Here is a 12,026-nt window from a genome sequence, read left to right as displayed (position 1 = left end):
TGAGGGAAGGAGTTGTGAGAGGAATACAAATAGAGAGCTTAAGAGAGGAGTTCAAAGGCTGCTTACCTTCACACAATTAGCCAATCACTGTGTGATGTGGATGTGGTTGTTCAAATTGTCATTTTCGGAAAGTTACAAAAGTTGTCGGAAGCAGCCAACCTCAATTCTGATGTCAGAAAAGTGTGGTGAGAAAGGGGTTTTGTTGTATTTGCCACTTTTGTCACTATATACTAAATATATTTTTTTGACCACACACAACTGAGCCCTGATAATAAGAAATCTAGGGCAGCAACTGATAATAGTTTTTTATTATCAAATAATCTAACAGACATTTTCTCAAATAAGTGATTCATCATTGTCCACAAAATGTAAGAAAATAGTAAAAAATAGAAATATCGCCTTGCCATTGTATGCCTCTGCCAATCAGTCAAGTTGCAGTTTACATCCATGTCTGTCCAGACTCATAATATTTGTAGTGAAGACTTTGAAGGAATTTAATAAAAATGATTTAAGTGTATTTTCCTTGTATGTGTTGGTCAATCAAGCTGATTCTGATAGAACACACACACCTTCAACCCGACAGCACAGAAGATCCACACAATCACCACAGTTTCAAGGTGGAGACCCAAGATTAGTGTCACCAATTCAGTACCCAACCAAATTTAAAATATAATACAAACTCCCCTTCTGTTCCTGAGTTATGACATTGAATAATGGCCAGAAAAGTGTTTTTGCAGAACATTATGATGTGACAGTGAAGTTGACCTTTGACCTTTTGGATATAAAATGTCATCACTTCATAATTTTATCCTGTTAGACATTTGTGTGAAACTGTAATAATTAATGTATGAATTCTTGAGTTATGGCCAGAAATGTGTTTTGTGAGGTCACAGTGACCTTGATCTTTGAACACCAAACTCTAATCAGTTCATCCTTGAGTCCAAGTGGATGTTTGTGCCAAATTTGAAGAAACTCCCTCAAGGCATTCCTGAGACATTGTGTTCTGGGATGAACGGACAGACAACCCGAAAATATTTATTAGTGCCCAAGTTGACATTCATATTGCTACACACAGTCTAAAACCCATATTCTATGTACAATGATATAAAAACAAATCTCAATTTTTAAGGTGATGGAGTCAGTGAATGTTTCACATTTTTCCTTGATAAATAATTATTTGATTATCAAAATTGTTAAATTTTCTGTTACTCGAGAAACCAAATGCTAAACACCACAACTAATCTTCATCCTGTAACAACAGCAGCACTGTGTTGGTACTGCTTGCTCTACGGTAGCACTTGAAAAACAAGCCATTACTGTTTGAGCAATCAACACTGCACAGCCACACACAAACACACACACACTAATGCACGCACACACAATGCGGTATGTTGCCCCAGTGGAAGGATGAGTAATCCACTGATACAATGTTGGCGAGGGCAAGGACCACAGCACAGCGAGGCATGCAGAGCTGCATCCTGGGAAAGCGAACAGAACAAGTATGAATCATAAGGGTATTAGGGAACAGCTCAACAGCCACTGTGTTCCACTTCTGCTGAGAGCTGAGTGAGGAGTTTAGTCTCTTAACAGCTGCTCAGGTTTGGATGGGACAAACATCATGGGTACAAACTGGCTTGTTGGATAGACCTCTGGCTGGACTTCAGATAACATTGTGGGGCAGGCATGGGGGGAGTGTGTGTGTATGTGTGTGTGTGTGTGTAGACTACAAGGGGCAAACACACTCAAATAGCACACACTCTGTTTCCACATCAGTAATTGATACCCAAACCACTTAAATGCAGCACCCACATTAAAGTCACATCTATGAGCATGTTGATAGATGTTGGTGCTGATATTATATTGGTACCCTCAGGGGTTAAACTGGACTGGAGCCAGTATGAGCTGCCTTTTAGTCCGAGTTATACCCGCCAGAGATCAACAGCAGCTATTGCTTGAGATACTTCTCTTCCATGTGATACTTACAGTTAGTGCTGTAATGGAACGTAGTTGATCTATGATCCCTACAGATCGCCCCCCACGGTTCAGCACGCATGTGAACCACAGATTAATTGCAAAATTTAATGTCTCATTGGAGACAAAGTAAACAAACTGCTGTAAGTACAAGTCATGGACGGACAACATGTCGCTAACAGGGATTTTGAAGAGCAACAACCAAACCAACATCTAACGGGTCTGAAGTGACATCTGCAGGTATGTTTATATGCCGTTTAATGTGCTGCATCTGAGCAGCTAATTAGCTACGTAGCTGCTAACTGATGTTAGTGGTGGACTTTTCCCCAGTGAATGTTTGTTTGGTGGCTCGTTCAACAAGCTAAGCTGCAGGACAAGATGTGTTCATGTTTGTAAGTTATCATCAAGTTTTGATGATGTGGACACAGGCTGTTGTTTCATTCACTACCATGTTTAAAGAAAGAAAGTATCATGCCTCATATTGCAATTTAATTAAACAATTGAGTATTGAATATTTTATATATTTTAAGATTTTATTTAAACATTGGACATCTTGAATGTTGTTTTCATTTAAGACCATTGGCAAAAGTGTTTTACAGAATGAATGGAGGGTAAAATTATGTTTGTCTCTCCCCCCCTTTTTTTTTTTAACTGATCCAAAAAATGATCCAATCCGTGACTCAAAACCGTGATACGATTGGAACTGTGAGTTTTGTGATCCGTTGCACCCCTACTTACAGTACTCATACAGGAAGCATCCAAATGAAAACTATTCCAGCTTGATTTACATAAAAAGCAAAGCTCTTAACTTAGTACTTTCCCAAGTTGGATCCACTTAGAATACCTTCATCATTAAAACTCATGGCTTATTTTGCCCAGCTTCTATCCAGGGCAGGGTTGAGTAGAGTTGAGCATATCATATTTTTCCCATCACCCACCATCATCCATTCAACCCGTGATTCTCTTTGTATTTGTTAATTTCCACAACATAATTCTAATCTCCTAAAAAAGGAAAAAAAAACAAAAACTTTATAATGCATGTGTTTCTTTAGTTTGTGATCAACCACTTTCAGACTCAAAAACAGGTGGTTTGACATGGCACAAGACTGCCAGTGTGTGACTGACAGTTGAAAACAGCGAGTGTGACAGTGGGAATGACGCATGACAAGCTACCTTTCAGTGCACTTAAGGCTTTCAGTACTTCTTTAGCCTACTGAGAATAATTGTGCATTTAGGGGTTAATAATTTGCATTTTGTCTGATGTCTTCAATGGGCAACTTGAGAAGGAAGACTTTTAAATAACCCATGGATGATTATTTAATCATCCTGCAATTTTCATGGAATGATACTGAAATTTCATAGGGGATGTCTCATGGAACAGGACAAGCTGTTATCAAAAATAATTTTACAGGACCACCGTCTGATTCTATACATGTGTGAACATAATTTACTTTGTGAAAAATATGGCTTTATTAACTTGCCTCATCATGTCTATTTTTGGTGTGATGGTACAACCCTTGATCCCAAGTAGTATTAGTTTTATATTAAAGATAAACCTCTTAATAAGAACTTAATAAACACACTTAATAAAAGTCTGACATTTGAAGATGTTTGACATGAAAGATCACAAAGATGACGGCATATTTGTTAGCTTTCCAATGGCGGATGATCCATGCCAACACCACTGGCTATTTTTCTTGTTCTTCTTACAATAAATTATAGTAAAAGTCTGAGAGGTGGTTAAGAAATGTGAATAAAAGATTACACATATTAAAGACTAAACAACCTAAATTTGACAATTTGATGATGATATATTTAAATATATTATGGATACAAGATATAGACATTTCACTGATCACAATAATGGTCATTTATGTCAATACCAATAACAACCTATGCAGTTTAGTTTATTACTTATACAATAAGACTAACATCTAAAAAAACACTTATTTATAAATATCCTGATTTTTTCTTTTCTTACTGTTTCCAGGTGTTTGCAAAGCAAAGAAGACAAGCACAAATTACCTCAGCTCAAGTGCAGCAAAACATGTCACATTTACTCTAGCATAAAACTTGCAAACATCCTTTTTTTTCTGCAGGTGAATCTGTGAAAGCTGCCGTGTAAGACGCTGGCTGTCACTCAACTGAAAACATGTTTTTGTAGATATCAAAAAGGGAGGAAATCTGCTCTCTTCAAGCATCGATAAAGCTCGGCACAGAAAGGCAGATATTAACTTAATTTACTGTAAATCAGTTAAAAGTTGTCACATTTATACAGAACTAGAATGCTGCGGCTAAAATTAATTCAGAGTGCACCTGTAATTAACAAATGTAGCATTAAAATTTGAAATTAGTGAAGCATATCTGGCATGATCCCAATACTGATGACTGATATATTGTCAACCATGTCAGATATACAGTGTATAATAGACTGATAGATTGTGTGTACATATGTGTTTAGATCATGCTGGTGTTGGTCACGTCTGCAAACCACATAGTCTTATTCGTCATTCGTCATGTAGGATCACAAAAAACAGAAGGTCCAGTCCTATATAGTCTGTAGACTTTTCTCCCTCAAATCTATTTTGCACATCGTGTGGAAGGGGAACGTTAGTTGCGGAAATCATGTAATTACATCAGTACTGAGACAACCTCAAAAATGCCGTGTTTTTTGTAGGTCAAACATAACTTGTGCTGATGCAGATGGACACAACATTTGGAAACATCCAGATTTCAGGTTGAATATCATATGTAAATTAAGATCTACAAACCTTGGAAGTACTGATATATTTTAGCTTTTTAAGAGCAATTTTGGGGCGCTACCTGTGAAATCAGTATTGTAGCATATACAGTTTTGGGTCACTAGATAAATTATTTTTTTGGTAAAATTAACATTCAAAATTGAAATACGTAAACGTGTAACACATTAAAGACTAGCAAATTATTTGGTGCCAAACAACTGGTCCTACTTTCTGTAGCTATTCCTCTCTTCATTCATGTTTTTCAAGCTGCCACACCCTGGTGTCTGACAGATCTGCAGAAAACTGACCCAGAAATATGAGGGATGGATTGTGGTGAAATTTAAATTGACAGTCTAAGTAAATAAGAATGTGTGCCAAAAAATAGCCAGAGCATTTCTTTGAAGTCAACAGTCTCCCTGTCTCATTCCCTTTCCATCAGTCAGACAAGAGATCTGCACAAGTGATTCTACTCTCTGCCAGCTATTATACTCCCCTCTCTCCAGCAGTGCTTTCTTAAATATGCATGCCCTACATTTCCCCACTACCTTCCAAATTCAAATGGATGTCCCCTGCTCACGCCTCTATTCTCTTCTGCCTCCTCTTCCCTCCTGCCTCTCCTCTCTGCAACTCTGCTTTATTTGTGGTTGACCCAATTTCCAGGTTTGATCCATCCTGCGGTGTTGAGACAGACTGTTGGAGTGGCAGGCTGACTGACAGACAGACACAAAGGCACATCAACGAACTGGCATGGATGCCTCTGCTGTGCCCATAATGTGCCCACCCACCCCTTTGCGAGAATGAACCCATCACTCTCCGCCTCCTTGTACCAAACCCCGCTCCACTTCTTTGTCTTCATAGCTCCAGACGCACGCACACACATATACGCACTACCCCTCCTGCTCATCCACAACATTTACTGTTTGGTCTGAAGCGAAAATCAGAGGCTCATCCATCGTCTCACTGATTCACTGTAACAGGGTGGGTTGCTAAGCATCCATAACTCCACATCTTCCGCTCTTTGTAACCTATGGCCAGGAGCAGACCTGAGAAATTCATCATGTCAGGGAAGCGGAGGCAACTCTCTGGAGGGCAATAGTGGAGGAACAGGCTAGAGATCTGGCTTAGCAGCCTATCCATTTGTCTGAGTGCATCATGACTGAATGACTTGATCCATCTCCAGAAAGCGCATTTGGAAATAAAAAATGATTGTTCAATCTCGTGAAATTGAATAGTGTAATATTGTTGCCTTCCTGAGCAGGGTGTAGTGCTGCAGCTACCAGTCCTGGCTGAGTCAAAGCTGCTATTGCTGCAGCTGATGATGACATATCAATTTCTTACATAACTATATTACATTGTGCAATCAGGGCAGAGGGGTCTGAGGAATCAGGACACAATGGTTTTATAATACCCTAAGATGATCCATGAGGAAATCTATGGATTCTCCAAAATGAGGTTAAACAATCGCGATTGGTTATTTAAGAGTTGCAGTGAGGGGATTGTAATATTCATGTGGATGCATAGCCTGACGAGGTTAATGGGGACTGAGCTGCAGCAGTTGTAACATGTGTGCTGATACTGGGTCTCTCGGTTTTATCTCTGTGCACTTCTGTACTTCCTTCACATTTTTACCACGCTCTATTCTCATTCAGTTTTCCTACTGTTTGCTTCCCAGCTCTCTCTAGGTCACAGGAGCAGGAGTTGCAGTTGCTGAGTCAACATCACAAGTGGAACACTGGCCTCAAAATTACAAAGACACACACACACACACTCACACACACACGACTATTAAGTTTACCGTAGACTATTGCTGGAGTAATCCTCTCAGCTGCTGTGTCTGGAAGTATGCTGTGCACACATTCTCAGACTGCCTAATAGGTGAGGCCAATAATCTATGTGGATCACGATCCACTTACAGGTTGTCCACATCAGACAGGTCTCCGCTTGTGTCATAAGTTCTTGAAATATTTGATTGAATGATTTAGTCTGCATGTTCAGAACTGGAATGCTTCCAGGAAGTTTTTGCGTTTGAAAAATGTAGTCCTGCAATATTCGATCCAAACATTTATAATCCTGCAATAAATGCAAAAAAAGTGCAATAAATGTGTTCCGTCTTTGCGCCAATGTGCAAGTCCAGTGTGCTAGATTTGAGATCTCAGTGCGTACACATTGTACAAATCGAGTGTGTGTGTGTGGCAGCGATAGAGCGCATGTGCAGCTATGGCAGGCGAAGATAATTTCTTATCTTCATCGACTATTCTTGCTATGTTCTGACTTGTTTGTCCCCTTCCAACATGAGTGTCTTTATTTATGCTTTACACCAAAACAGTGTGTCAAACACTTGAAGAGACTGACTGTGAAAACTCAGTATTGTACACTGTATGTTTAGACTGTTCACTCGGAAACTTGGATTTTGTTTATATGACAACTTTGAGCATACTTCCTTATTGGACGCTTTAGTCTCTCAAAAAAAATGTCTGAGTGGGACAGTGAAGAAAAAAAAAAAAGATTTCTTGGGTGACAGACAATTTCCAAAAAGGTCCAAAATGATTAAGGTAAGATGTGTTCAAATTTTGAAAAGAAATTGTTGTTACATCTAATTTGCGGTGTTTACTTTGTATTACTTTAACACTGATTATCTATTTTTTTCCTTTCTTTTTCCTTTTCTTTATATATGATTATTGTCAGTTGATTGGTGCTGAATTGCTCTTTGTGTGACTTTTTTTATTTTGCCAGTTCATGTTTTTTCCACATTAGCTTTTTAAATTATTTGCCTCTCTTGTCACTTTTCACTTCTGTTATCTGTTATAATGCTGTTTGTCTAGCGCAAATAAAACTAATACTGTAGCTCTACCTGTCCAAGTAAATCATGAATGTGTTGCTGAATAGGTGGTCTTTTTTAATTGCTACTTTTGCAGATCCAACACTTGCATGTTTAAGCGCAGGACAAAAGTTTAAAAGCCAATATTCACAATTTAATTCCCATGTGACAGTCAGTAAAAATGGAGGAATGACACTGGTGTTCGCAAGCATGTAGAAAGTCATCTTGATATCTTACATAATCTCAACATGATAAGCAGTAAACCAGACAGCGGCAAGTGATTCTTCAACACATATAGTAATAAAAGGATCTTCTTCTCTTTGATGATGCTCCTTTATGGCCTCCACTGACCCTAAGGGATGTCATTTTATATGACAATGAAAGGCTGTCAGCATATTTAGCACAGCAATTACGAGCAGCACATGACAAGGGCTACATCAGGACATTGTTCTCAGATTTCCATCAATCATGTGACCTTTGAGATTGCGGGCGGGTATAACTTTAGAAGCAATGCAAACTCAACAAGACTTTGATACTTCCTTGTTTGTCAAAAACATTACTGATGCAACAGTGCAGATTTTTTGTGCAACTGATATGGGGAGGGCCTGAGAGAACAGGGTGGGACAGTGTTTTAAGATACTGAGGTCAGACTGATCTTGTACTTGAAAAGATCACTCACCGAAGATCTCCCCATTCTTGGCATACTCCGTGACTAAGTAAAGCATGTTCTTCGTCTCCATCACCTGAGAGAGGGAGAGGACGAAGGAACAGGGGGCCAAGGGAGGAGGGGAAAAAAAGAGTGGGAGAGTAAACGTGAATAAACACAAAAGACCACTTTTCAATACCAATATCATCAGATAATCTTAATAAACAGACTCCTGAAAAAGTAGAGAATTAGAAGAAGTAAAAAAAGAAAACTATTGTGACAGACACAAATAGCTAAAATATTACACAACTGACCACACTGCACTCTTTGAGGTTAAACCGCAGTGTCTGGCACCCACAAAGTCATGAGCAAAACAAAAATACATGAATGGCACAGGATCTAAATATGGCATCCATGTAAGAGAATGGAGGTGGACGGTTGGTGTTGCCGAGTATATTTGAATGGTACTTAAAACCTTTCGGTCCTCACACGGTGCTGTGTTGTGTAGGAGGAGGAGAACCGATTTAGAAGCAGAAACACTCAGGAGATGAATAGAATTAAATGCGGAGGGGAGAATCAGATGGAGAGGAGAGGATGAATCAGACACACTGAGCCAGACATTCACACTAGAAATCCCACGCTCATTGTTTATGATCAATTTTCCATCTGTTACACTGACCAATTCATGGATTTAGGAAATGAAAGCCAGTTGTTTTTTGTTTTTTTTGGGTTCACCATGTTTGTGTAACAAACATATTTTGTCCTCACTTCTATCCAACTTTCCTCTCTGTATTATGAAGCTGGAATATAACTGATTGATGAATTAAGCCTAAGCGTAGGTACTCAAAACACTTGGCAGTGTGAGCCAATAGAGCATCTAATCTGGGAAATAAATCCTTCTCACAGCAGACATTTTGACTTATCACAGCAGGAAAAGCACAGGTGTAGCTAATAACATTAACGATGGCTCCATTTCATTTAGGTGTGCCAGTAAACCAGCATGCACAATAGCAGGGCCCTGGCACTAGCACACTTGAGTGGAATGTAGCCATTATTAACTTTATTAGTTACACCTGTGTTTGATCAAGTTAAAATATCCACCATGAGAACAGTCTGTGTTGTTTCTGCAAATCAACATGTTCAATAACATGTTGATTTGCTTCATATGCTGTTTGTCGTGAACGTATTAGCCGTCTTAAGCTGTTCGTTCACCCATTTTATATACCTTTCTGGGTCAAAGGGGAGGCACATGTTTAAGGCAGCATTTTCAACTTAAACTATAGTCTTGCGAGCAGTGCTGGGTATTGTTTGACATTTTTATAATAACATCAACACAATACCCAAGTTTCTTTACTTTGCTTTCACTTTATCTATTTATTTATCTATCTAGGACAATACACATTCATTAACATTAATAAGATGTCAATGTTCCAGATTTAGCCAAAAGGCTAATTTACATCTTCAGTCCCTGGACAGGCTGATATTATACAAAAATATATTTTCCTTGTTTTGAGAAATTTCCTACAAAAAACTTTTTTGTCAGAAGCCAGTTCTCAAATGTTAAATAATGTCTAAACAAAAGCAGCTGCACTAGAACTAAAATAGACAAAAGCTGGAAAAATTATAATTTTAATACAATTTTCAGACTAAAAATTATACATATTTTTTTTTGCACAATTAAAGCCAGCTTTGTATACATGATAGTTTTCAACTCTGTGTAACGGACTCATTTTGTTTATTTGGTCCCAAAAACAGTGCTTAGGTTGATATCCAGCCCTACTTGCAAAGCCAGATGTCAAGCCAATACGATGCTTCATCTGAAATGAGTGAAGTTCAACAGGGTCTTAATACTTACGTAACATATCCTGATACAGTGGGCCCTGTGGCTAAACTATAACACTTCCAACACTTGATTACATGGCTACGGCTGCATAACAGTAAAAGCATTCCTGCACTGCCAATGATTATTGATGCAACTTTAATACAGTGGAGATAATACATTAAGTATACTGTTTACTGTATTATAAGTTCACAGTATTTCTGGCTCCAGACAAAACAAACTCCTTGTTGTGAAGTCAAATCTCTGTCAAATCATAATTTACAGCATAAGTGAAGAATTGTCAGTACAAGTGCGAATTCCAGATAACATGAATGGCAAGCAGCACTTTGTGTTTCGAGCTTCATGGGGTCTGGCACTGCCCTTTGGGCACTTGCCCAAAGTTGATCTATGAACATTATTCACTACAGTGTTATGCCAAACATAATCAGTAGATATATAAAACATCTAAACATGCATCTTAGTACTTTCAGGGTATGAGGAAGTACAGTTCTAGTCCCAGAATTGCATGCTGTATACAGACTAGACTTATGTTTTAATACTTGTACTAATAGCTACTTTAAATGAATAACTGAATAAGATTGTAATGTTTTTTTCAACTTGGGAATTAATAGTAGTGTAAAAGATATTGTTTTGGGGTTATGACCCATCCTATATCCTTAATATATTCAAGCATTTCCTATAACATGGTTGATAAATGAAATATTCATCTGGTATTGCATCAGCACAAAAGTATGAGACAGACTTTGGTTTGGTTTTGTAATTTTAAAAACAATATCAATCGCTAATTTTAACTTTAAAAATTTTTCTACCTATAGAAAGCCTCTCAGCAGTCTAGAATAAGACTGGGGTCAAGAGAGAAGAGACTGCACAACACATGACAATCTAGTGTGGGGTCCACAGTTGGGTTTTCTGTGTGTCTCTGTGTGTCTTCATTAGCTCGGGCTTCCCACTGGGCCACAGGGCCAACCCCAGTTTATGAGACTGGAACGGAAATCACTAATTGACCTGAGCTGATTGGATGGATGGGCTGTTGGAAATAATGATACACACCAAAATATCACAGCTGAAAGCTGGAATGGCGCCACATGGTTGTGTAATGACAATGAACACTCATTTACTTTCCCTAAACAAAGTAACAGGACCCACAGGGTTACGTAATACAACTGAATCACTAAAACTGTTGAGTTTTTGGCGGTTAGGTTATTTTTTTGTGAGACAGCCGACATCACGGTAACTAGGTGAAATTACTTTCCTGTGCTGCCTTGCTAATGTATCAACAAAGTGCAACAGCAGAAAACTTTGAGTGTCATAAAAATTACATGAACTCACCTTGCACACCTGGACATGCATATAACTAGTAAGGCGCCACAGTGAGATGAGAGAAAGACATTTATGGGATTCATGGCTATAAAAATGCTTTTAGCACTTGGCATAACTACTGATTGTGACATTGAGCTTAATTTTTAAGCAACAATTTCAAAGACTGCCAAACAGCAAAATCATTTGTTTCTTCACCTTATAAATTCACCTTCACCTTCTGCTGCATATCACAAACAAAAATGGATTTTAAGAATTAAATGTGAGTTGCACCTTTGCAGTTTACAGTTTGGAAAGAAAGCTATGATGTATTTTAGATGGGAGAAAGAGACGAAGATGATTGAAATTACACATTTTTCAAATCCGACATTTTGACTTGTCATAGTAGGAAAAGCACAGATGTTACTGTTAACATAAGTGATTGGCTTCGTTCTTTTCAAGTGTACCAGGCAGCGTGGGAAATTAGCACCAGCCACCAGCCAAATGCTGGTAAAATATGGAAGTGGCTGGTAGATTTCAGACAGAAAATAATGATTTACTATTGAGTGGCTGGATAATTTCAACATTTATCTGTAAGTGGCTGGTAGATGTTCACATTTTAAAAAGTTAATTTCCCAGCCTGGTACCAGGTAATTTTTTTTCACATCTATAAAATGTGGTGCACTGCATTGTGAGATTGTAAGCAGAAAGTAA

The 12,026-nt window shown here is 38.3% G+C and overlaps 1 protein-coding gene across 1 annotated transcript in view; it reads right to left on the bottom strand.

The window, feature by feature from the left end:
* sik2b (salt-inducible kinase 2b) overlaps positions 1 to 12,026 on the bottom strand; it is a 45,259-nt gene that overhangs the window by 27,109 nt on the left and 6,124 nt on the right. Inside the window, exon 3 of the mRNA XM_067594725.1 lies at positions 8,210 to 8,273. Within this exon, the coding sequence (XP_067450826.1) occupies positions 8,210 to 8,273 (64 nt within the window). The remainder of the gene's footprint in view (positions 1 to 8,209; positions 8,274 to 12,026) is intronic.

The sequence above is a fragment of the Thunnus thynnus genome, chromosome 7 (assembly GCF_963924715.1).
Source record: "Thunnus thynnus chromosome 7, fThuThy2.1, whole genome shotgun sequence".
NCBI lineage: Eukaryota > Metazoa > Chordata > Actinopteri > Scombriformes > Scombridae > Thunnus > Thunnus thynnus.
The sequence above is the reverse complement of the archived record's forward strand: the minus strand, read 5'-3'. Positions and strand labels throughout refer to the sequence as shown.